At 42.6% G+C, this 26,841-nt stretch overlaps 1 protein-coding gene and 4 non-coding genes across 8 annotated transcripts; 4 read left to right on the top strand and 1 right to left on the bottom strand.

The window, feature by feature from the left end:
- The first annotated feature begins 17 nt into the window (after positions 1–17).
- On the top strand, positions 18–26,836 carry kcnh6a (potassium voltage-gated channel, subfamily H (eag-related), member 6a). Of its 4 annotated transcripts, none has more exons than XM_056407270.1 (16): positions 18–560; positions 4,117–4,347; positions 6,117–6,266; positions 6,420–6,523; positions 6,919–7,228; positions 8,552–8,754; positions 15,206–15,631; positions 17,021–17,270; positions 18,404–18,603; positions 19,545–19,797; positions 20,447–20,640; positions 21,497–21,596; positions 21,688–21,960; positions 23,733–23,937; positions 24,480–24,666; positions 24,898–26,836. In XM_056407270.1, the coding sequence occupies exons 1-16, from the start codon at positions 485–487 to the stop codon at positions 25,177–25,179; spliced, it is 3,444 nt and encodes a 1,147-aa protein (XP_056263245.1). In that variant the 5' UTR covers positions 18–484; the 3' UTR covers positions 25,180–26,836. The 4 variants fall into 4 exon arrangements, with proteins under 4 accessions (XP_056263245.1, XP_056263244.1, XP_056263243.1 ...); XM_056407269.1 differs by having other exon boundaries at positions 17,021–17,438; positions 23,757–23,937; XM_056407268.1 differs by having other exon boundaries at positions 17,021–17,438; positions 23,754–23,937.
- trnac-gca (transfer RNA cysteine (anticodon GCA)) lies at positions 6,007–6,078 on the top strand. Its single transcript has one exon. It is a non-coding gene; the product is annotated as a tRNA-Cys (tRNA).
- trnac-gca (transfer RNA cysteine (anticodon GCA)) lies at positions 18,683–18,754 on the top strand. Its single transcript has one exon. It is a non-coding gene; the product is annotated as a tRNA-Cys (tRNA).
- Positions 19,100–19,171, top strand: trnac-gca (transfer RNA cysteine (anticodon GCA)). The gene has a single exon. It is a non-coding gene; the product is annotated as a tRNA-Cys (tRNA).
- On the bottom strand, positions 23,977–24,048 carry trnac-gca (transfer RNA cysteine (anticodon GCA)). Its single transcript has one exon. It is a non-coding gene; the product is annotated as a tRNA-Cys (tRNA).
- Positions 26,837–26,841: the final 5 nt, after the last annotated feature.

Genomic DNA, 26,841 nt, shown 5'->3' with positions numbered 1-26,841 from the left:
TGCTTATCGCGCGCTGTCTCAACTCGAGAGAGAGAGAGAGATAATGCCACGATGATCAAAATAACAAAGAAGTCCTGCAGCTTTCATTCACAACTTCTTCTCCCCAAACAGGTTCTCCTCTAAGCCTTGAGGAAACCAAAGAAGCGACGCACGCACCGGGTTGTTTTCCTTTCGAAAGGTTTAGAGATGTTGCATATGGCTTTTGAAGTATCCTAGTCTACTTTACCCCCCCCGCCCAATATCAGCGTGTAGCATCCTGCATACGCCATTACCCTGGCAACGAGACCCTTTCACCATCCTCCTCCTGCGCTCAGCTCTCAACACCATCGGCAGCCTGCGGGAGACGTCGAGCCCTCCCTTTGACGCGCGTCCTCCGAATGGAAGCGGATTGTTTGGGCAATTCAAATTCAATTTTTTTTATTTAAATTGTTTTTTTAACTAGTAAGGTACATGTGTCGGAGAAGTCTTTTCTCTCAGCACCAACATGCCTGTGAGACGCGGTCACGTGGCGCTCCAGAACACCTACCTGGACACTATCATCAGGAAATTCGACGAGCAAAGTAAGTGCACACGAAATTAGATGAAGTTATCACCATGAGATGTGTGGGCACGCAGTTGACCCCCCAGATATTGATTATAAGTGAGAGAGAGAAAACATCGTTTGCCCTCCATTACAGTATTGTGAGGTAATAACAATGTTCTCACTCCCTGAAGGAGAAAAAAAAGGGATTTCTGACTGGAAAAGGAGGAGGACTAGTGTGCCATCACACCATGGATTATTTATGTCATGATAATTAAAATAAAGCATTGTTGTAAATGGAACAGCTTCTGGATGTAACAACCGTTTGATGACAGAGATACACAATGTGGGTAAAACCTTGTTAGTTTGGTGTCACAGCATTTCTTTGTGTGTTTAATTTTCACCGATAAAGTCAGCCACACCATGTTGTCTGCCACAAGAGGGCTATATATCCTTTATTTATCACACATCTTATCTAATTTGTGTCAGTGATGTCACCTGATGTCTAAATATCTTCCATTCGCTCACATGTTCCACTGGCTGCAAAGTGAGACCTTTATAGAGAAACAAAACCCTATTTGTGTCCCTGTAATAAAACATTCATGTTTGATCAATATGTTGATTGATAACCTTTTGGGTTATTTATTTATTTACCTTTTATCTCCACTGTACTTCAAGCCTTTATACATCACACATATCAGCAAGTTACATCTATGTCAATATTATTTATTGTTTAAAAATGCTACAAAACATTATGTTCAGTGTACTGTCTGTTCTCCCTTGCCTAACCTCATGGACCCTAACCCTGACATCCTGATGCTCACCAAACACGAGACATAGTTGATTGCTCTCTATCAGCTGTAGTCCGTTTCAACCTGGAGGCAATAACACTTCAATCTCTGAAGCTCCTTTAGAAATCATTATGTAATGCCTCTACTGTATGTCACTAAGTGTGCAATGTGCACGCGCAGCCACATGCACGTGCCTGACCAGGTGAGTGCACGTGCCATGTGTTGCTGCTAAGCAACGCTGTGACGATCAGGGCTTCCACTTTGCGCTCAGGATAATGATTTTGGACAGGATGTGCTTTTCCCCAGAGGAGCTCTTTACTTTAAAGAGAGGAGCTGAAGAAAGAGCCGCCCCCCCTCACACACACACACACAAACACACACACACACACACACACACACATCTGTTTGGGCAGCAGACAAGGAAAAGAGCTGCTAAACCCAGTTCCACCTCAGGATAATAAAAGAGCCATTCAGAGAGGATACGTCCTTTTCATTCAGCTCATTGAACTCCTCCATTAGCCTTTGAACACAACTGTCCTGCTTCACTTTGATGGTTGCTGATGCTTTCACAACCATCACGATCATGGAACCGGATGGTATGAGCATGGCGTTAAGCAGGGTAACTGTGAATTTTCAAATGTTTGAAATTGCAGGGAAAAAAACACAGGAGGCTACTGTGATCAAGTTTGAAGTGGAGGAAAGAATATACAGGTATCAATACAACAATGTAAATATGTACAAGTCCTACATTGGAGTGTGTATTATGAGCTAAATCTACATGACAGATGAATTCTGCTCCACAAATCTGTTTAATTTTTCAAACTTTTTATCTGATCTTGGCTGTTTTGATGAAATACTGGAGAGTTTTATTCTGTTTGTGCCAACATTTAAAAAATATTTGAGAAGCTCAAAGGGGAACATTTCTTTGGTGGAACTGCTAACAACTCCTGGATCACTGAAACATGACAAGCTTTCTATTTCATCAGCCTATCAATATGCTTTTTTGAAATGTATATTGCTTATTGAAAGCAAGATAATTAATATACCTGTGGGGTCGGAGCTGATATATTGGGTGGGCTTCTAAAATAAATTCCATATATCTGGAAACACTGCAACAGCCTCAAAGCAAAGGTCACTTGTGCTTTACCTGAACCTTTTCTTTTCATACAACTTTCTACTTTTTAATTATTTTTAATTAAACTATGACAACAGTATATAAAACCATACATCTCTCCTTCAAGCAACCACAACAGTCGTCTTTTTTCTTTATTGTATACTTTTACATATAGTGCATGAGTAAAATAATCTCTTGATACAGTCATGAACATGCACATGGGTATTTTTCTACATCGAATACTTTTAATATTTTAAGTACATTTTCATGATGATATGCTGAAGCAACATTTTCAGTGCAGTAACAAAGTATTTACAGTGTGGTGTTAGTATTTTGAGTAAAGGCTCCGTCCCCCACTATAAGTATAGAGACGAGAACATAGAAACAATTCATTATAATAAAAAGACAATACACTCAACTAGCAGCATAATTATATGAACACATAATTATTACAAACAGCGGGATTATTTAAGTATATTTTTAGAAAATCTGGTAAAGTCTTACGTAGGTCAACACCCTGGATATCCATACATTAGTTGACATCAGGTGTGACGAGCCACAGAAGCTCTTATATTAAGTGCCCATCTGCTTCTCCTCAGTCCCTTATAGGAGACATTGTGACATTTATAACATTAGCACAATGGAGAGGTGGACTCCATCGCTCCACTTGAGTTGATTGTGGAGTGGAGACCATGCAGGGGAGTTAAAACGGCATGTTCTTCACAATGTAGCCTTAATTGCATTTGGATTGTTAATATTGTAAATATCTTTTTTCTAATAACAAAAAGAAAGCAGTTGGTACATATTTTGGTAACATCTTTAAATACATGTTGAATTGTAACATTTGTTTTACCATATGAAACGTGACCGTGCCTTAGAAACGTATCAGAATTTAACAGTAAAGATTACAAAGCTACAAAAGAGCTCGACCTCCCTCACCGTTAGCTCAGAGGAAAGCTAGCTGCTGTGGCTCCCTTCTTCTTCACTCCTGTTTTCTCTTTTAACTGCAAACAATATTTTTTAGAACCCAAAGATGTTAGTGAATCAGTATTTATATAAATGAAGCAGCAGCTAACTTTAGCTAAACTTATCCTGCTAATATATTACTAGCTAACGAAGCAAAGTAAGCTTCATTCCTTGAACTGCATTTCTTTTTATTGTTGCTCTCTGACCTTATAGTACAACAGACTATTTCTCTTAATAATATGCTGAATGCCTTTTAATAAAGCTCCTTCTATCGATGTGTAAGCTACACTGAATACTCAACAATACTGTGGGTATTTTTGGTAGCTTTTTCTTTCATTCCTCACGGTGTTTACTGTTAGTCTGAATTGAGGGTCTAAGACAAGATCTGTGATCTGATTTATTGATAACTATACTGATTATATATTATTAACTTAAGTAGTATCTAAGTAGGCCTACTTGAAGGGAGCCTGTACTGCTCATAAATAAATATGTTATTTTCCTACTTAGTTAGTTTCTATGTTAAACCCGCAGTCACTATATCTCCTCACTTATTTTTTTGTTTGATATGTTATTGTACATTTCCACATTTTCTATTTTTAAATGATGTCACACGGTGACATACTGTGTTTTCCTGTGACGCACCAATCACAATAGCCACATTCCTTGTATGCGTGACGTAGTTGGCAATACACCTTTTCTGTTTCTGTTTCTGACGTTTCCTTCAGATCGGAAGTTTCTGATCGCCAACGCCCAGACGAAGAATTGTGGCATCATCTACTGCAACGAAGGCTTCTGCCAGATGTTTGGTTTCGCCCGGGCGGAGATCATGCAGCAGCCCTCCACCTGCCAGTTCTTGGTGGGGCCCGGCACCATGAAGAGCGCCGTGGCCCAACTGGCTCAGGCCCTGCTTGGCTCAGAGGAGCACAAGGTGGAGATCCTCTTCTACGATAAGGAAGGTAAGAACCGGAGCAGAGAAGGGTTTGCAACCGCAGATACCTGACCAATTGGACATCTTGATTTTTTATGGAGATAGTTAATCCTAATGATCATCCACTGTTTTAATATCCATGTTCTTTCAGGAAACCTGATTGGGCAGATTACAGACCCTAACTGTCATTTATTAATTTTCTCCTATTTGGTGCAGTCACAGCACTTTATTTCTAAAAGAGAAAACTCAGATTAAGTTGTATCCATCAAATTGTTTGCTCCTGTGCTTGATGCAAACATTTGAGGTTTTAGCATAGTGACGAAACTAAAATGTGCAACAGCTAACATGGCTTAAAAACACAACATTTTTAGACCAGTCAATTTGTTTCAATAAATAAATGATTGATATTATCTCTCATTCAACAAGTAATATCACCAACAAGACAATCCATGCTATTCCAGGAACATGCAGAAGGCTTTTAAAACCCTAACTGACTCGATAAGGTGTTGTAGCCCTCCCTATTTCTGTGAGTTAAAACAAAATCCCATTCCGATTTTCTTCTAAAGAAAATAAACATAGAAAGCACGATTAAGAAGAGAACTCCAGACTCCAGACTCTCCTTAATCTTTAAAATCAGTCATTAGTGAGTGGCTTCTTCAGCAAATCCAGAGAAGCACGTTCACACACACACACTTTAATCAGTTTAAGCATCCTCCTCTGGGTGCACATTTGTTTACCAATATGTTCTGTCGTATCGGTGTGATGATCTTAATCCCTGCTATCATCCCCCCTAAACAACGTTATTGGTACTTTCTTTCATATCCTCAACCACAACTTAATTTTTGCAAACATAAATATAATGATCACAGGTGGAGAAGCACGACAAAATGAAAAGTGTGGACGTGGAGATGGTGACATTAAGACTGTAATGAGGGAGCAGAGTAAACAAACACAAAGAAATAACAGAGCGAGACAGACGTCTACACTTAGCAACGGTGGCATTTTAACTGAACGTTCCCTCCTCTGAAAGCTCCATTACCTCTTGACCTAATCTTAATGACGCCAGTTGCAGAATGACCGACCATCCGTTCCTCCCCGTTTTATCTGTCTCTTTCAGTGAGGACAGAGGCACGCACACACAGCAGGCTCAGGACGTTTACTGTCATCAACCCATTCACTGACTCCTTACACCCACACACACACACACACACACACACACACACACACACACACACACACACACACACACACACACACACACACACACAGACACACACGCATGTATTTTGCTACTTTGGACATTTGGGCATGGGGAGTCTAGAGCGCTGTTGTCATGGAAATGTGATCAGCATGCCAGCTCAAATCCACTTAGCATCTATTTCTTTTGTCTCCTGCTTCCTACTGTGCTTCCAGACCGAACAGGCAGAGAGAATCGCAAACAAGAGGAAGCAATGTGATTCGGTTGTTCTCACTGACCGATTTCTTCAGATTGGATGTGTGAATGGGACTGAATGCAGGAACTATGTGTGTGTGTGTGTGTGTGTATTTGTGGGATGAACCCCCCCTAATATTTTTAGACCACGTTGATTGCTGCAAACCTGACAAAAGTGTCGCTCATTCAAGTTTTTTTTGCAAGTTTAATGGCCTCTTGGGCCAAATCAGATGGTTGCTGTATCGTCTTGTGAAAGGGGGTATAGCACAGTGGTAGAGCATTTGACTGCAGATCAAGAGGTCCTCGGTTCAATTCCGAGTGCCCCCTGCGTTCTTATTGAAGCGTCTCTCTTTCTGTGTCCACAGGATCCTGTAGACCTTGCCTGGTAGACGTCGTCCCCATGAAAAACGAAGAAGGTCTCGTGATAATGTACATCCTCAACTTCCAGGAGCTGATTGATCCCTCTCTGAAGAAGTCAGGCCTCCGCCACAGAGTTTCCCAAGGATTGATATACTGTAAACCCTCTAACTGTTGTCTTAAAACTTGCCAGCTTTCATTTATTTTAAACTAATAATTGCGTTAGACAAAATGGTTGCATGTGAACACGACTTGTCGTCGATACAATTGAAGTTTTGAGACCTGAGCTGAAGACAGACTCTCCTCCTCAGGTCAGAATCGCAGGATGAAGCTGAGGCTCCCGGTGCTGCGGTCCATGCGACATTCTTCACTTTCCAAAGATCAGTTTGAAGGCGTGGTCGTGGACTCCCTGCAGGTGAGGTCGTATTCGTAGATTCACAACACTCACTAGAGAGAATACAATGCGGCATGCTTGCGAGTACGTCTCGCATTCCGCTGTAGTACGTCTACGACGGTTTTCACAAATGAAATATTCAGTTTGTTTAAATAACCGCGAGAATTGTTTGAAGTTCAAGGATGGATTGCTGAACCCAAAGGACCAAAACGGGGGGAAAAAATACCATTGTTGAGTCAATCTTTCTCTTCTTAGAGTCTCCCCTTACTTTCTTAGTTCTTTCGTGTTTTGATGAAACTATTTCCTGACAGTATCCAGGCCTGATTTAAAAAACACAATTTCAGTTTGACTGTAACAGACGTAATGATCATTTCTGTCCACCTGAGACGAGGCTTCCTGCTCTCTGCCCTCGTCAGCCCAACAGCGAGGAAGTCCCCCTCAAAGAGTTCCGTCTCCCGTCCAAGGAGAGCTGCATGCAGTCTGAGACCGAAGCCCTGATAGAACAGGACCTCGATCCTCCATCCCCGGCAGCCCAGTCCTCCACCAAGCGTTGCTCCCTGCTGACGGACCACCTGGACCCCGGCAACGCCTTCCACGGGGGTCCGCTACCTCGGAGCGGTTCTGTGGACAGCGTCCACAGCCTTCGCCGCACCTCGTCTCTGGACGACATTGACGGCATGAGGGCAGCATGCAGCAGTCGACCCGGGGACCTGCAAACCAACAGCAGTGGGTTTCTGTCTGGGACGCTGAGAGAATTTCACTGGGAATATGTAGAAATTAAATACATAATTACTGTAGGGATATTGTTGTCGAAGGCTACATCAGGTATTTGTATATGAAAAACTAAAATATCTTAATAGGAAAATATTTTCAACATATTTGTGAAACAGATGTTTAATATTTGATTTGATCCTATTAAACTCCTGACAGGAGGAAGTAAACAATTGATCATGCTGAGTTATTGCCAGTTTAAACCCCTTATGTGAAATATTGTTTAGAAGTGTAACATTACATATGCCACATGTAATATGTTGATATAATTAACATACTTACATTTAAACAATTGTTTAATTACTTTAACACAACCAACAGGAGGTTACGTAAGTCGACTCATATAAGATGCATAATCTTACAAATAATGCATGAACATAATTTAAAAAGAAACTTCTCTTTGTCTGAATACACTTCAGGTCGTGTCTATGCCCTTTCAAAATAAATAAGTCGCATCATGTTTGCAATTTACGAGAGCTGACACAGAATGTTGACTAAATGTTGACTGAAACGGTTTGAGTTGTAATATTCTGATTGAATTTGGGCTCTTTTTTCGCCTTTATTATTACTGTCGGCACCACAAGTTGTTCTGTAAAATTATCTTAACGCACCAACAGGAAATGAGTATTTACCATGTCCATGGTATATTACTTTTTACAATACTGACAGTTTTGAGATAAAGGGAAATATCTAGATGACATTGGTGTTGTCGCTGCAAAACTCCCAGTGCTCCATCTTCCATGACAACGAGCGCATGGCTCGGAGCATGTGCAGCCGCCTGATGATTGTTCCAGCAGAGACACACAAATCAATCCCTCTGACACGCTGTGTGGGGTTGTTTGTCTGATTCTGTGTGGGTTTGTGGTCCATTTGGGATACAATTGAGCACGGATATCGTTTTCTTCTCTCAGGGGAAGTCTTTCGTGAGGAAACTATATTTTTCCCATCATACACTGGACTCTGAATCTCTCATTTTCTTTCATTTCACCGTATGTGTACGTCCACCTCAGTGTTTCAGTCTGTCCTGATTCCCCTTTTGAGGGCAAGAACAAGTGGATGAACAAAAACATGTTGTGTACTGTAGCTTTTCTTTAAACATCTGGTCATGGTTTGACCTTTAAACCTGGACACTTCATTGAGAAGAATGTTGTTGCGAATTTTCAAAACGTGTATAATTCAAATACATTTTCAGGTTTTAGTTTTCTGTTTTCTGCTTCCACATCCATAATTCACAATTTTCCACAATATTAATTGTTGATGTGCTGGTCTCTGCTGTAGATCTGAAGCCGAGCGGTCTGAACTCCACGTCGGACTCGGACCTGATGAGACATCGGCCCATCGGCCGCATCCCTCAGGTCACTCTCACCTTCGGCTCGGACCGGTTGAGACCACCGTCGCCCACTGAGATAGAAATCATTGCACCCTGCAAGATTAAAGACCGAACCCAGAATGTCACAGAGAAGGTCACCCACGTCACTCAGGTAAGACGACACCTTTAGCATCTCAGTGAAATCGTGTTTTGGGGATTTGCATTGTGGGATTTACAATTTGGAAAACTTCAAGTCAAGTTAAGCCTCGTTTTTAGAATTTGTGATGACAGAGTTTTGGCCTCAGCGTGAATATTTTTCCCTCTCATTGGAAAATGAAAGTATATTTATCACACCACATTACTCCTCCTGTCATTCTGTTCAGCTTGTTTGGCCATTTGTGTGGTTGATCACCATTATTGTCACATCTGGTCGGTGCTTCTGGCGCACTGAGGATGCTGAAAGACGTCTGCAGTCACAGGGTGATAGTGTGAGGGAGTAATCTCACCTGAGGTGTGATATCTGTGGCACCGACAGCACAACACTCTCATCAGACACCTGTCATCACACCACAGGTGTGTCTGTCCACATCTCGGCACAATGTTCCCCCACATACAGCAGCGGAAGAAGTATAGAAGAATACGTAAAGACGAGTCCAAATTCTTCTTTTAAAATTTAACTTGATTGTGAAGAATGGTCCCCTTCTGAATGTTAAAACTACGATGATGGGAGATTTTGAAATAATGAAGAGACGGTCAATCAATTAGATAATTTGAAGCGTTACATACTGCTCTGCTTGGTGATATCATTTTTTTAAAGTCTTTGTTTTCAATGTCTAATATCATACAAAGAGCACACTTCAGGACATCTTTTTACTATTTTATATTGATTATATAATCTGACTCTACAAAATAACTTTTAATTGAAGCCTTTGACACATTATGTGGAATACTAGCCACACTATTGAGTCATAATATTAACTGGTACTGGTACTTGAGTGGATGTTTTTACTTCACACATCTGCACAAACACAGGAAACCCGAACGCCATGGAGCGGCCTGTGGGAGAGGATTGGCCGTCAGTCTTTGGGGCGCATTAACATTTCACTTTATCGTAGGCCTTCCACTGCGCTCAGCTGACTCTCTTTCCAACCAGCCTGATCCAAAGGGGCAGCGCCTATCTGTTTATTCGGTTAAATATTCTCACAATATTGCTCCAAAAACTATCAACAGATTCGAAAGAAACTTAGAGTAAAACATAATGTTGTATTTGGTGAAAATAACTTTACATTTTGGTTTATAACTCATGAACATATTTTTCCAGAAGCAGCTTGTCTGAATAATGTCTATTTAAATATGAAACATGGACTGAATTATAAAAGAATGGGTCCAGATAACTCAGAAAACCTCCTTCTTTGAAGCATCCGCCTACCTCTGCGGCGTAGAGACATTCAATTTGTTTTCCCTTTGGATTTCTTGGTTCAAATTGAATCAATAGTTGATCATTAATCAGTGCGCGGTTCATGTGCAGCACCATATTGCCCGCTGTAATGGCTGCTGCCTGGGCGGTGGTGAGATGTCACTTCTTCACACCAGGGGGAAGAGTGGTATCGACAGGCGGCTGCTCTGTCGGGAGCAACGGGGCTTCTGCGGCCTCAGAAAAAACAAGCGACAGGACGAACAGAAGGCCTCCTCGCGTGCCTGGCAGAGCGCTTGAGTTCTGATCTTGACTCTGCTGACGTCACGCTTAAGTTCGGATGCAGAGTGTTTATCTGTGTCCTTGGAGTGAAGTGCCAGTCGGGTCTATGTTTTGGTTGGAAGGTAGACTTAACACAGCTCTCTGTCTCTGGTGTGTCTCCTGTTGACAGACACAGGACGGCTTCATCTTCACAGTTTCATCCAGAAATGTCTTTAAATCTTTCTTTTAGTAAAAACGGGGGACTGCGGTAAGCTTGTTTCAGTACCTGATTCAAAACATATTTCATGAACTATCCAGTCATAATTTATGAATCTCCTTCATTTTCTGACATTACTTCTTGGACATTTTAAAAGACTTAGTTGCATTTTCATTATTAATTATCGGTCCACATTTGCAGATATTTTATCTTGTTTAACGGGAACGACTTATTTCGGATTTATCCTGTGCAAATCCTTTTGCATTATATTTTAGCTGTTCACGCTGTTTACTGAAGGTCTTTGGATTTTAAGTGGATTTATTTTAAAGCTCTCGTGCAAAACAAGCTTTTGTTTTGAAATGTCACGTGTAAAATGTAGTGTACTGTTAGTTTGTGTTCTGCACAGTGCTGTTGTATGCAGCCCAGATGACCCAGTAAACGCCCCCAACACGGTTCCCGCCTCTGTCTTAACCCTTGTGTTGCCTTCGGGTCAATTTGACCCGATTCAATGTTTCACCCTCCTGTCGCCTTCGGGTCAATATGACCCGATTCAATGTTTAACCCTCCTGTTACCTTTATATTTACTAACATATTTTACCCTTGAGGTCAAGATGACCCCAGCTATTAAAATCTCCAGAAAATTATTAGAATTAATATTGTTTTCCAAGTTTAAGTGTGAGGTACTTTATGTTTGTTTGTTGACTCCCGAAAGAACACCGACATTAAATATTGAATCGGGTCAAAATGACCCGAAGGCAACACAAGGGTTAAAGTGTCGGCTTCCTGCTCAAAAAAACGCGCCACCATCACTTCTTTGACTTTTTATTATAGAACTCTTTATTACTTTTGTCCACAAGGGGAAATAGTTCAATGTTTCTCATAGATTCAATGTATAGACGGTTACTCGGCAGCATTAGAGAACGGGGGGGACGCACCGTTGATGATGTGGGGATCACAGACTGCCTGTGAAGCAATCCTGGGAGATGGAGTTATGAAAGCGAGTGAAACGGGTGACGGCTGTGAGGCTATTGAGCGGCACTCGGTGCTGACGCCAGTGACCTTGGCCCCTGCAGCTAATGGAAGTGGAGGACAGCAGGCAAACCACCAACTGCAGTCCCCTCTAGCCGTCTTCACGCTGTCAGTCGGAGCTTTTGTCCGGTTTCAACAGGGGTGTCGTCGTCGTGGGGATGAACGTGAATTCCTGAAGGTCACGTTTCAGGTCACAGTGAAGCTGCTCGCTGTCACGTGAGAGCAAAGTGTAGCGGGGGTTATCACACACCGAGTGCAATGTTGTCTAAAAAATTAATAAGTTGTTTACATGTTACTAAATCTAATATGCAGATGTTGCCTTTACTTATTGTAATGCTGTTACACAACATTTAGAATTGGATTTCGATTGCCACCTTACAAAAAGGGAAATGAAGGTTGTCATCGATCTTTGTTCATATTGATTTGTCTGCATAACAAGAAACACAGAGTGATTGACTAGCTTGTGAAAGACTGGTGACTGTAGAAAAGCCCCGGCACACGGTTTCTGTTGTGTGTGGCGCCCCCTGGCGGTGAATGAGCTCACGACAGGAGCCTGTCGAGATGCACTTTGAATTTAATCAAGCTTTATATTGCTTTTGGAAAGGGGGCACCATGATTTTCAAATGTAAAGGTTTATAGTCACAAAGAAGTGTCACAATGGCAACATGCTCATGGATAAAACCCATTATTTTAAGTTAATTGATTAGCCATGAACATATTAACAGTACGACCATTTTATAGCCATGATTTACTTAAAACTTAATACATTCATTCTTAATGACTTTTAGTAACTTATAAAACATCACATGGGTTCAGATTCAGCACACACAACATCAAGACAATTCCCCCCCCCACAAATAGTCATATTTGTAATGTAAATACAATGAAATGTATTCAGCAGGATGCTAAAGGAAAGCTCCGTTGGCTTTTCCCCAGCTCTTGCATGTTGAGCTCGAGTTGAGGAGCCACCGGGTCATTTGTTCCTGTTTGAAGGAGGATCCCGCGGTGAGGGGCTGGGCTACAGGGAGGGAGCAGGAGGGAGGGGGGATACAGATGGTTGGATAGGGGTTTCCTCCCTCCCTTCCTCTCTCTTCTTTGCAGTCTCTTCTCTTGCCGTTTATCCCGTCGTGCGCTTCAGCATGAGCTCCAAGCATAACCTGCAGCCTGTGAGTACCTCAGCCTTACTGGGTCTCTCACGCTCCCCTGGTGTCCTCCTCAAACTCCCCATCTCTTTTGTTCAGCTCCACTCCCCTCTTGTCCCCTTGTCTCTCCTCTTCCTCCCTCTCTTCATCCTCCACCTCACCCTTCCTGCGTACCTTCTGTGGCACCACAGGTGAAACAGCTGCGGATGCTATGGCCTGGTATCGCCTGTCTGTGCGTGACAAGTCACACATGTATTAGTTTCGCAGTTGATTGTATAACATTTAGTGTTTGAGTTGCACCTGGTTCAGGTTCACTGAAGAGGTTTGAAGGGCAGCAGTTGCTTTTTATATGTTTAGAGTGAAATATGCAGCACGAGGAAGATGCACTGGCAGCCATGGCTGAATTTGATCTACACTAAAGTTCTTTATGGGGCGAATTTTGAAAGAAGAAAATTAAATGAAAGGAGTTATATGTTACAGATTTTGCACTTTGCTTTTTTGACTTTATATTGGGATAAAATAATACTTTTTTGTATTTTTACGCTAGCTTTCGTGCTATATATCCTGTTCAGTCTTTAAGCTATTTTTATACTCCACACCTCAACTGCCTTCACACATTTGTGATCAAATGTATTAACAGTCTCAGTTAATTATAAAGTCAGAGTAGTGACACAGAGCTGTTGCGTGCAAACTGGCGGTGGCAGTTGTTCTCTGGTCGTCGTTATGAATTAGAGCTGTGCCCAACATCAATAACTTAACATTTCTTGGATGAGTGAACTTTGGCCCGTGTGTTTACATTCTCATTTCTGTGTTGTCTTTGCTGTGGTCAGTTGCTGACACACACAGGAGTGTCCGAGTGTTCAGTGAATCCTGTGGGAGTTCACACCTTAACCTTGTTTCATAACACTTTGCATGTGTATTGGTCATAAAAACAAAATGATTTGTGCAGCAAGAGCAGAAGTCATCATGCCTCTGTCATTACTGCCACTGCATGCTGTCATGGAAAACTCAACAAGCCTTTCTGAGGGGAGATCTTCATATCCCATCTCCTTTTTTAGGTTTACCAAATATAGACATGGACGTTCAGTAACTTTTATAGTGCTTTGTCCTTAAGAGGTAACCGCTGTGTCTGACCGCCGTTATCATCTACGCTGGGAAAGTAGAAAGAAGAACTAGCATCGAAATAGACGTTGCCATGTTAGACTTTCCCGCGTTCCCTCTGCGTTTAGTTCCCGACACCGTTGCTCGTCGACATACGAGTCCATCTTCTTTTCGTCAGGCCCTCATTTGCAAGCCAAAATGCAAATGAAGGTCTAAATGCCGGTCGGTTTTCTAGGAGATGTAAAGACAACATGCACAATGCACAAAGATAAGGTTAGTAGGTTAGTGTAGATATGGCTGTCAGCAGTGGGATATCAGAAATATGCAATTTATATGCAACTAAAATCCCTCCTCTGCATGGCTCCCAATCGATACCGGCACTTATTTTGGGCCACAATTGATCAGGACACTGGTAGAAGAGTCTGAATAAAATGGAGAACACATGGTGCAGCACTGGCAGGTACCGTGGGCTCTTAAAAGGAGCGGCAGGATGACAACATGGACATGGAGGCCCTAATTGTCGTCCCGGTCCGGAGCATCTTAATACTCGTCATTTTAATGACTCATTCCCTGTTTACATTTGTGTAAGTCTGCTTGTTAATGCAATCAAACAAATCTCTCAGGGAGCGGTGGTATCACGGGACGGGGATTCGTGTTGGATGTTGTCTTGCCTTGCTGCAGGCTTGAGTTTTTACTTTGCTTTTTGCTGCATTATATTATTGCATATTGAGAAACTGACAGAGTGTGGATATGTTGTTATTAAAGGGCTGAGACATTTTCTCCTGCCAAATCAGGTGAGAAAATGTGTGAGGAAATTGTTAGTCACATCTCAAAGACAATATATATATATATATATATATATATATATATATATATATATATATATATATATATATATATATATATATATATATATATATATATATATATATAATGCCTGTCTGGCTTTGGCATAGAGAGTGTCAATCCTTAAGCATTAATACATAGTGTGTGCAGCAGACAATAATGTCTGCATACACATTCCCTGCTACTTTGTTCTGTGAATATTCTGGAGTTAATCACGACATAACATCTTTCTCACGTCAAGAAAAGTGCCAGACATGTTGCTGTGAGGGGAACAGCAACGTATTGCTTGCTTTGGTTTGGCTCGTGTCTTTTCGGTGGTTTAAGGGAAGTCTGCGTCTCATTGTTCATGAGACTTCACTCTTTAAGTTGTCCATGCGGTCTTGTTATCGGTATTAATACATTTCTTTTCGAAGCCAACTACTTCCTTTAGCGTAGGAGATGAATTATTAAAATAGAAACAACATACTGTTTTTAAACCATTGAAAACAACAGTATCTTCTCTGTTTGTCATCAAGTCTAAACAATTCACCCACAAAATGTATTTAAAGTTATAGCTTTAGGATAATGTGTCTTCATTAATCCCCTCCTCACCGTCCCGTCCGTCTCTCTTTAGGTTTTGTCGCTCGGTGCTGACGTGCTGCCAGAGTACAAGCTCCAGGCCCCACGCATCCACAAATGGACCATCCTTCACTACAGCCCCTTCAAAGCGGTGTGGGACTGGCTCATCCTGCTGCTGGTCATATACACCGCCATCTTCACCCCGTACTCGGCCGCCTTCCTTCTCAACGAGGTGGAGGAGGAGCGGAGGAGAACCTGCGGCTACACCTGCAACCCGCTCAACGTGGTGGACCTGGTGGTGGATGTCATGTTCATCGTGGACATCCTCATCAACTTCAGGACCACCTACGTCAACCACAACGACGAGGTGGTCAGCCACCCGGGGCGCATCGCGCAGCACTACTTCAAGGGCTGGTTCCTCATTGACATTGTGGCTGCCATCCCCTTCGATCTGCTCATATTCCGCACCGGGTCTGAGGAGGTGAGAGAAGAGACCGTCGACATCAACGTTTTTTCATTCGCCCAAAGTTGTCTGAAAAAGTATTTTTTTCTCAACCGAAACATAAGTGATCGGTTCTATTCAAGCATCTCAGTCTCTCTGGCCGGTGAGCCAACTAAATATAATGCGGCCATCAGTCCTGTTATTATCAGTTACACAACATGGCCACGCTGAAATCAGCTGGCCTCAGAATTGTAGGATATGTAGTTGTTGAGTCCGAACCAAACAGTTCTGTTTTTTTATCTTCGTTACATGCCTTACCCCTCTCTCTGTCTCCATTGCATCCCTGTGAAATAAAGGCAGAGATGACAAGCAGTTCAACTTTGTGGCACAGGTTATTTACTGGGGTCTGGAGAGGGAGCAAGGGGTATGACATGCAACCATGCAGCAGTCTCCAGGTCTGATAAGTGCAATCAATGCTGAAGTGCGTGAAATTAAATGTGCATTCTTTCTAATAGGCAGCAGGGAGCGACTCTTTCAGGTTGCAAACATAAATCAGGTTCTATATGTCAATGGGAAACCTACTTATCACATGATATATTATCTCAGTAAATATTGTGAACATGAGTTTCTGGTCTCAATCGCTGGTTTCAAGTCGTCTACAACACAGCATGATGTTCATTCAGTCCATTAAAGTCCCATCTAGAGGAAAATAGACGATAAAGCAGGGTATGCTTCACAGCGGGGCTTCCTTGGAGTTGTCTCAGTTTTAGTTCCATCCTCTCCTCTTACCTCTGGTTGCAAAAATGTAAGATGGCGACAGACCAAACTCCAAATTCGAGGCCTGAAAATGTTAGTCTACAAAGCAATGTATGATGTCACAGTGACTACGTCAACCTTTTTTCTATTCAACCTATGTAGTAAAGGCCCTGAGTCCCGAATCAAACAGCACATTGCAGTTAGACACTGCAACGACTCAGCTACTACGACTCGACCCAGTTGTTGGCAATATTCATAATCTGGAGATGGATTGTTGTGGATTATTGTTTTTGAGACTGTATATGACAGCAGTGGGGTTATGGGATATTTCAGGTCATCCCAGTATAACATTTTATCTTCTGTGTTTGCTTTATAATAATAATAATAATAATAATAATAATAATAATAATAACAATTCAGATTTCTATAGCGCTTTTCTGAGTACCCAATAATAATGTTGACAATAATGTTGACCAATAATAATGTGATCTGTGCTTTAATATGTTATCTGTCAATTACGTGCATGCTGTAAAACCTCCATTTAAGTATCAATACACTTAATATCTGCAGCCAAAAAGTGTGTTTAAATCTCAGTGATTTAGGTTTGTGCATGTTGACAGTGGTACAAGAGCTTGCTCATACCTCTAACATGAAGTCTACTCTCTCCACCAGCCTCAGACAACCACTCTGATTGGATTACTGAAAACAGCCAGATTGCTGAGGTTGGTACGAGTGGCCAGGAAGTTGGACCGCTACTCGGAATATGGCGCCGCGGTCCTTTTCCTCCTCATGTGCTCCTTCGCCCTCATTGCTCATTGGCTGGCCTGTATCTGGTACGCCATCGGCAACGTGGAGCGCACAGGCTCTGCGCGCATCGGAGGCATGAAGATCGGCTGGCTGGACAACCTGGCCGAGCAGATTGGTAAACAGTACAATGATAGCGACCCCGCCTCGGGCCCCTCCACCAAGGACAAGTACGTTACAGCCCTGTACTTCACCTTCAGCAGCCTGACCAGTGTGGGTTTTGGGAACGTCTCACCCAACACCAACCCAGAGAAGATCTTCTCCATATGTGTCATGCTCATTGGCTGTGAGTAGAGTGGGAGTGAGTCTGAAATCAGAGCACCCTCTGGAACCAGTACCATACTGTTTATATCTTGACTTTACTTTAATATGAATATGTATCGGCATGTGCAAAAGAAGAGAGACAGAGTCAGTGTGAAAAACTTGATTATCAAAGTGTTTCTGTGGTCTGATTGGACCATCCACCAATGGTGGCAATGTTTAGATTTCATATTGTTTTCATGCACTAGAGTCCAGTCCTTCTTTGTCTCCCCTGTGTTGTTCTGGTGGGACAGAGTGTGAACCAGAACTAACTGTCCCATTATCATGTTGGTTGAGGTCACACCTCTTAAAGGCAAGGTTACCCATGGAAACATCCATACATATCATTTTAAAGCAAATATGACGAACAGATAGTGGTTTATAGAATAAAGAACTGAATTTCATCCTTCAATGTTTCATTTTACAAAAACAATTTCAGCATGTTGAAAAAGAAGAGTGATTTAAAATACAGAAATTAGTTTAGGTGTAGTGGCTAGCACTGTCGCCTCACAGCAAGAGGGCCGTGGGTTCAATTCCCGGTCGAGGCGGTCCTTCTGTGTGGAGTTTGCATGTTCTCCCCGTGGCAGCGTGGGTTCCCTCCGGGTTCTCCGGCTTCCTCCCACAGTCCAAAGACATGCTGAAGGTTAATTGATCTCTAAATTGCCCATAGGTGTGAATGTGAGAGTGAATGGCTGTATGTCTCTATGTGTGCCCTGAGATGGACTGGCGGCCTGTCCAGGGTGTCCCCCGCCTTCGCCCGATGTCAGCTGGGATCGGCTCCAGCGCCCCCGCGACCCTAATGAGGATAAGCGGTATTGATAATGGATGGATGGATGGAAATTAGTTTAGCATGTTACCTGGTTTTGTCATAGTAAAATATTTTCATCATTGAACAAATCCTCGAATGAACATTTGCCAACGTACAGTATTCCTGTCGTCTGTCCCATGCAGCTCTGATGTACGCCAGTATCTTTGGAAACGTGTCTGCAATCATCCAGAGACTGTACTCGGGCACGGCCCGCTATCACACTCAGATGCTGCGGGTCAAAGAGTTCATCCGGTTCCACCAGATCCCAGGAGGCCTGCGCCAGAGGCTGGAGGAGTACTTCCAACATGCCTGGTCCTACACCAACGGCATCGACATGAACGCTGTAAGTCATGTTAGACATTTATACACACACAGGATCTTGCTCTCGGCCACAAGAGGCAAAATTGGACATCTCTCTGTGAGGGGGTATAGCTCAGTGGCAGAGCATTTAACTGCAGATCAAGAGGTCCCCAGTTCAAATCTGGGTGCCCCCTGTCCATCTTTGTATCACATGAAATAAGTGATTATTTGTCTTCATAATACCATAATTTTCAGTCACATTAAAAAAACCAATACAAAAACGTTTTTGTTTGTGAAAATCAGCTTGCTGAACACAACGTGTTAGAATGATAAATGTTGTTTAGCAGGATAACTTTTTATTTTGTCGTAAATTCATTTGAAAAAATCCTATTTGTTTTTTGTTGAGGGAACCGGTTTAATGCTAATTCCGGGGCTTTCCTTTAGCAGCACTCTATTACCCGGAATTAAACTTTAAATTCATCATCTTTTATTATTCATATACACAAGGAAATATAAATATTGAAACCTAGTTAAATGTAGGGGGTATAGCTCAGTGGTAGAGCATTTGACTGCAGATCAAGAGGTCCCTATTTCAAATCTGGGTGCCCCCTCTTTTTTTTCTTTTCACCAAGCTTGCATGCTTCAATGTGATGATGTAATGATGTGATGATGTGTGTCATATTGCTGCACTGGAGCATCACTCAGGCAGAGCGCAGCGTTAGTGCCCGCCAACTCAATGTGTGAACAGATCATCACTGGGAGCCACGGTCCTGTGGACCCCGCCCCAATCAATCTGACACAATCTCCTTCTCTCACCCCACAGTTTACTTATTATCCACCTCCCAGATTCATGCCACCTTCTACATTTTAGATTAATTGGCTTTTTAGATACAGCAAAAAGAGATACAGGAAGAAAAGAAAAATGCAAACATCGTTGAGAATTCTTTCCAGTCGATTAACCCGATGCCCTCTGTTGCCCTGCAGGTTTTAAAGGGGTTTCCTGAGTGTCTGCAGGGTGACATCTGCCTCCACTTGAACCGGACCTTGCTCCAGAACTGCAAAGCTTTCCGAGGTGCCAGCAAAGGCTGTCTGCGGGCTCTGGCAATGCGATTCAAGAACACCCACGCTCCACCGGGTGACACTCTGGTCCACAGTGGGGACATTCTCAGCGCTGTCTACTTCATTTCCAGAGGCTCTATCGAGATCCTCAGGGACGATGTGGTGGTGGCCATACTCGGTGAGCGGCAAGTTACAGTTCAGGTTCTGCTTACTTTGTTCTTTTTCCATCTCTGACTTTCATTATCAGTCACTCATTTAAATAATCAATACATCATTTCACTTATACAATGCCAATAATATTGACCAAAGCCCATTACAAATAGCCAAAGTCTTAAAATAGCTAAACACATTTACGGTGGAGAGACACTGTAACCACATCATGTTGCTTTTTTGTTAAATGACCACAACTAAAACAAAAATATATATATTTTCCTTTTATATCCACTTTCTCATCTATTTCCCTCGTCCAGACAAAGGCACTACTCACACTGCCCTTTAAACCTCACAACACACACACACACACACACACACACACTCTCTGTGTGTTGTGTTGCCAGAGGTGTTTGGGCACAGCTCCACTTCCATTCCACAGGAGCATTGATCATCAATAGGCCCACACACAGAAATCTAGGCTGCATAGGTCATGTATTGTTCAGCTGTGATCGTTCACTGTTGAGGATCAGTGTCACTTCCGTGCTTTGTTTTTCATTCGCTTTGGATCAGATCCGTCCATCAGCATGTTGTCAGTTCACTATTTCCACTATGGATTTACTACTAGTACTCTTATCCCACGCTCTTCTTCTTTCCGTTTGATGTGATTTCTGTAGGAAGGAACGACATCTTTGGGGAATCCATCAGTCTGTATAGGAGGCCGGGTAAATCCAGCGCGGACGTCAGGGCTTTGACCTACTGTGACCTTCACAAGATCCTCAGAGACGACCTGCTGGAAGTGCTGGACATGTATCCCGACTTCGCCGATATGTTCTGGAACAACTTGGAGATCACCTTCAACCTGAGAGATGTGAGCGATGCTACACGGAGAAAGGCCATCCTTACAGTCAACGCAGTCCGTTTGCATCATCTGTGCTTTTGTTTTTGCCTCAAGGTCGAAGAAAACATGTTTTAACCGGTGCCATCATTTTACGAATTTACAACTTAAGAAAACGTAAACAGGTTCACTCTGGGGTTGACATTATACTCAAACATGGTGTAAATACATTTAGCATGTCACACTAAGATCGATGCAAAAAAGTAATTTCCTGCCTCATTTGTAAAATCCTTCTTTTAAATGCTTTAAAATGTATCAGCTTGCGACCGTTTAAAAAAAATTGTCTTTTACTGACATATCTCCCCCATTTATTGCACTTAACCACCTCTAGTCTATGCACAGCATGCTCAGCAACGCATTGCTCAAATGCACCACAAGTGGTCACAGACTCCACAGGCCGCCTTAAAGTGGTGAGAAAAAAATACCTCGCCTGGTTGTACCTGCTTCGACGATTTCCTCTCAGTTTTACCCCTCTACCTTTATTCTGAGAAATATTATTATTATTATTTTTTATTTTTTTTAACCAGGGCATGCCTGATTGAGATTACAAATCTCCTTTACAAGAGTCCTGGCCAAGACAGCAGCAGTAGCACATTACACAAAGTTTCAGACAATACAACATAAAACAGTGACAGACAATATATATTCAAAAAAAAGATAATTTAAAAAAGGAAAAATAATTCTGTCCTAAACAATTTCGAAAATGACTTCTTGTAACACATTTGCTATATATATATGCATTCTAAGGTTTAAAGTCAAAGAATCTATATCCCCTTTAAGTATGACATCCATTGTGTAGTTTTTAATTACTGAAGCTGATGTGTATCAGGCAGATAGGATACAGCAGCCAACTCCGGGCAGGGACTCCGAATGTGGCTACCGCCGGACAAGGCATCGGAGAAGCTCCCTGCGGCGCCGAAACCGACCGGGTGAGTGACAGACGAGGCTGAACACATGTTTCTGTTTTCACTAATCTCCATATCGTCTTATACTGGCTGTCCTGTGACAATGTCTGTGCAGACGGCATGGACCGTGAAGACTCTTACCCCGATCAATCCTGTCCAATGGCAAACCACCACCAGGGCATGATGGCAGAATCCCATTGGGAGGACCTCTGCAGCAGTGCTAGCATCGGTTCACAGTCTAGTGATGAGGAGATGAAGCCCTTAGGACACAGCAAAGGGGAGCTGTACCCCACCGACTGCCCCTCAGCGGTGGTCAACCTCCTGCCTCATAGTGGACCCTCGGCTGCGATAGGACCGCCTGTAGATCCCGGAGGACCACCATACTCAGGTAAACAGTTCCCTCAAGCCCTTCATCAGTCTTGTTTGGGTAGTCTAAAAGGCCGATGGAGCCTTGAAACACTTTAGAGGGGAACCAAATTAATTTTTGTATCCATCTGTGCCCTCTTCAGGGTTTGCACTTCCCCGGCCTCATACGGTTTACTCAGCCATAGATTTCCGACACGTCTTTCTCTTTGAGGATGACATCAGAAGCCACCGTGTTTCTACAGCTGTGTTAGGGACATTATGTCCTACAGTAAATGTTTTTTTTTCGTAACATATTGCCAAATATCTTTTTGAAAATCTGGGTTCCTCTTTTTTAATAAAGTGATGACTTTTGAAGAAAACGTTTTTTTTAAATATTGTTTTGCATGGAAAGATAATCCATTTATTTTTGTCAAATATGTTTTTTAAGTGGCTGCAGCTATAGGATGTTTATTTAAGGTAAGCAATATTATTTGTGCTGTTCTCTGAAGGGAGTAGTACACACCGCTGTAGGAAATTTTCAGTTTCTTTGCAATTTCTCGCATGGAATAGCCTTCATTTCTAAGAACAAGAATAGACTGGCGAGTTTCACATGAAAGTTCTTTTTTTCTGGCCATTTTGAGAGTCTTATCGAACCCACAAATGTGATGCTCCAGATAATCAACTAGCTCAAAGGAAGGCCAGTTTTATAGCTTCTCTCATCAGCAAAACAGTTTTCAGCTGTGCTAACATAATTGCACAAGGGTTTTCAAGGGTTTTCTAATCACCCATTAGTCTTCTTAGGCGATTAGCAAACACAATGTACCATTAGAACACTGGAGTGATAGTTGCTGGAAATGGGCCTCTATACACCTATGGAGATATTTCATTAGAAACCAGACGTTTCCACCTTGAATAGTCATTTACCACATTAACAATGTATAGAGTGTATTTCTGATTGATTTAATGTTATCTTCATTGAAAAAAACAATGCTTTTCTTTGAAAAATAAGGACATTTCTAAGTGATCCCAAACTTTTGAACGGTAGTGTATATACATATATATGTATATATATATATATTATAATAAATTCTTAGATATATATTAAACTTCATTCATTACTCCACGATTTCTTTACATTACAAAGAATCATTTGCTGTTATTTATTTATATATATATATATATGATATCAGCAAATATATAACAGCAAATTACTCAAATTACTGTAAAGAGATGGTGGAGTAATGAATGAAGTGTCAGTATCCATTCTTCACCTTGTTGACATAGGCAGCACGTGCTTGTAGTGCATGTGAGTCAATGTGAGTGCACGTGAGTTTCCTCCACTGGTTAGCAGCTGCTGCTCTCCCTGATAACTCCGCCCCGACAGTATAAACAGGCTGCTTTTCCTACACCGACGACTTTGTCCGAATGTTATATGATTTTTGATGAACAGAAACAAAGTGTTTTAACCCTTGTGTTGCCTTCGGGTCATTTTGACCCGAATCAATATTACACCCTCCCCCCGCCTTAGGATTAATTTGACCCCATTCAATGTTTAATGTCGGTGTTCTTTCGGTAGTCAACAAACAAACATAAAGTGCCTCACACTTAAACTTGGAAAACAATATTAATTCTAATAATTTTCTGGAGGTTTTAATTGCTGGCGTCAAATTGAACCCAAAGGGTAAAATATGTTAGTAAATATAAAGGTAACATGAGGGTGAAACATTGAATCGGGTCAAAATGACCCAAAGGCGGGGGGAGGGTGTAATATTGATTCGGGTCAAAATGACCCTAAGGCAACACAAGGGTTAAAAGGATTCCTCTTCTTCCTCACAGCAGCGGCCCCAATCAGCATGCCGGGCCTGTACAGCTGCTGGCCAGACCGCAGAGCCAGCCAGTTCTCAGAGAGCCAGAGGCGACAGTCGTCAGTCAGGGCCAGTTTGCAGCCTTCGGCCTGCGCTGAGCGTCGGCCCAGTGAGCTGGAGTCCAGGCTGGAGCTGCTGCAGTCCCACTTAAACCGGTGAGGTGGTGTCATGTTTATGTATTTGAAACAGAAAAGAGGGGGCATCCGGATTTGAACCGGGGACCTCTTGATCTGCAGTCAAATGCTCTACCACTGAGCTATACCCCCTGATGAGTATTACATGGCCAGGTGTTAGATTTTTGTTTGAACATCATGCAATAACCAATATTGACTTACGTCACAGTGGTGTTTATGGAGGCACCTCCCTTTCTCTCCTTCTGTGTTTGCATGATGATCAGTTTCCATCATTGTGTTAATGTGCGAGAGAAGGGGGAAAGACAGATAAAGATAAGAAAAGGGTCAAAGGTGAGAAATATTCCCTGTACAGTCAGCCATTCCTGTGCTTCCTGTAAACCGGCCTGTGCTCATATTTGCCTATGAGGCAAAGCGAGACGCTGAAGAGATCAAGAGAGGAACCTAGTGGACGTTTTTGAAAAAGCAGATGGTCCGTTCCATCCGCCATCAAAACATCAACAGAAAAGTTGTCTGTCCTCTCATTGTGAAAATAAATCACTGATGTCTTTCATTATCCTGCCAAGGCTGGAGACCCGCATGACGGCCGACATCAATGTGATCCTGCAGCTCCTCCAGAGGCAGATGGCTCCAGTGCCTCCGGCCTACAGCGCTGTGTCTCTCAGCCCTCATCCCCCTCCCCCCACCACCCTGGACAGCACAGGAGCGCCCGCCATCCACTCTGTCCCTCCAACGGACGGCACGGCCTCACAGGTGTGGTGTTCAGTTTACAGACATACAGAGATGACGTTTGCTCCTCTGTTAGCATGTATTCTCAAATAAGCAACTCTTATTTGGAAATTAAAGGAATAGGTATACACTTGCGCCTGTTTGTTGGAATATTTTTCCAAAACGCCAGAGGGCGTACAAACAAGATGAACTGTGAAGAATCCCAAAACAACAAGAGTAACCGTTAACACGCCGTACCCTCCTCTCTCTTTCCAGAGTCCAGACTCTGACTTCAACCACAAATCCAAGGACTCCCTGTCCAGCGGGATCCATCTCACCATGACCTCTGACGACACGGCGTCCATGTCGCCGGACAACGACCCGCCGCATCTGCCCTCCGTGGACCTCAGCGCTCCTCAATCTTCAGGGGCCAAACAGCTTCCTGGACTGCTATGTGTCAGCCAGCGCTTCCCCTCCCTCCCTGAGCACCTGGAGACGCCCACGGAGACGCAGGAGATCCAGAGGCATGTCTCTGACCCGGTCTTGCCAGGCAGCTAAGTTACCAACACCACCCGAAAGCCTGGCACAGCCATACGTCCTCCACTCTGTGACTTCCCTCGTCCTGCCTTCAAACCTGCTCTGTCCCGCTGCGGGGCGTGGGACGCCTTGCCTTCCACGTCCCTGAGGGTTCAGAGCGCCTCCTGTTTCTCACGCACAGACTCCAGCGCTCCTTCACACCCGAGGTCCTGTGCAACGATGACACTATTCCCGCCCAGCAGGGTGGGCAAATCGTGGAACCCGAGTGGCGGATACTACATGCGTCACGCAGCCGCTGGATCCCAAACCGAGGTTTCTTTAAGGAGAGGTGAAGTGTCAAGGACTAGTATGTACTATGTATGTAGTCCACGTCTCACAAGTGAAGAATGCTCTGCATTCACTCTGTATAAGAATCACACAATTAGACTTGAGCTTAGAGAAATGTAATCATTTATTTTTAAATTGAATTTATTTCCCTAATATTAGAGAGAACAATACATCTGGTACATGTAATAAACTACGAGTGACATAAGTTAGAGGCACACTGTTGTTGTTTTGTTGTATGTTCAAACATATATCAAAAGGCATACTGGAGCTGTGTGTCATTTTCATCTCTGACATTTAGACACCAATCAACAGAGTCGCGAGGAGGTTATTGCGACATACACAGCGAAGACGAACAGAAACGTCTTCATCGTTTCTTGTACCGTTACACATTTAGCTCTTACGGCTTCGCTCGGTTCCCCCTGGGTCTGTTTCTGTGTCCGTGCATCTGCTCGGCTCCACTTCGCGGTTTCATTATGTACCTGATGTGTTTCCGTGAACGTGCCAACAGTAGAGGACGCGCTCTCGACTTCTCGACACTGCGATAAGGAAACGGGTAAAAGGAAAAAGTGCAGAAGTTTGCTTTGTGAAGTGGACGCACAGAAGAGTTTCCTCAAGGCGTGTTCAGAGGATTCTCCAGTTCCAACCACAAGGACTTTTTAAGCATTTGTAAGTCTGTATAATGTTTCTTGAAGCACACATTTCTGTTATTTATCTTTTTTTTAGATTAAAGACACACCACAGAGTTACAATGGGAGTCCGAAACGCTTTTTTATTTCCACAGATCACTAATAAAATGTCACACACACACACACACAGGGCAGAAGAAACATTCAGCACTGTGTGGCCGTAGAAACAAAAAACAACAGATTCCACTGAGGAGAGAACGTGTAAATCTGAAGTATGTAAATGTTATGCTACTTTAGACTTCTGCTACATTTCAGGTGGAAACAGTGCTCTTCTTACCACACTTTATGTAATTCACTGTTGCTGTTTACTTTGTAGATTAAGATCAGAAAAACCTGAACTGGGCACCTAGAATATGATGTGTTAGACAGTAACTTAAATTAAGAGCGTTTGTAAAGCATGTGTATTCCTCTATAAACGTGACCTAAAATGATCAGATTCAGGAGGATCCAGTCAAACAACTAAATATTCATATTAATATATTTATTGAGCAAAACTATCCAACATTAAATGTTTTTGAAGGAAAATGTCCGTGAGCCTCTAGGTTATCGTACATTTAAAGGGAAAATCGGAGTGACGTGTTTCACTTCATGAATAATTACTGCATCAAAACAATGTTCATGTACTTGTCCTTTGCTTGAGAAAATACATTTTCTATTACAATTCAGATGG

Source organism: Pseudoliparis swirei, chromosome 23, assembly GCF_029220125.1.
Source record: "Pseudoliparis swirei isolate HS2019 ecotype Mariana Trench chromosome 23, NWPU_hadal_v1, whole genome shotgun sequence".
NCBI lineage: Eukaryota > Metazoa > Chordata > Actinopteri > Perciformes > Liparidae > Pseudoliparis > Pseudoliparis swirei.
Note: the sequence above shows the minus strand (reverse complement) of the source record. Positions and strands in the feature narration are given on the sequence as shown.

Bases quoted from the DNA above. Each gene is read 5' to 3' on its own strand.
- kcnh6a (XM_056407267.1), top strand. From the start codon at position 485: ATGCCTGTGAGACGCGGTCACGTGGCGCTCCAGAACACCTACCTGGAC. The intron at 6,267-6,419 runs GTAAACCCTCTA...TCTCCTCCTCAG, and splicing joins TTCCCAAGGATTGATATACT to GTCAGAATCGCAGGATGAAG. The intron at 24,667-24,897 runs GTGTGGTGTTCA...CTCTCTTTCCAG, and splicing joins CGGACGGCACGGCCTCACAG to AGTCCAGACTCTGACTTCAA.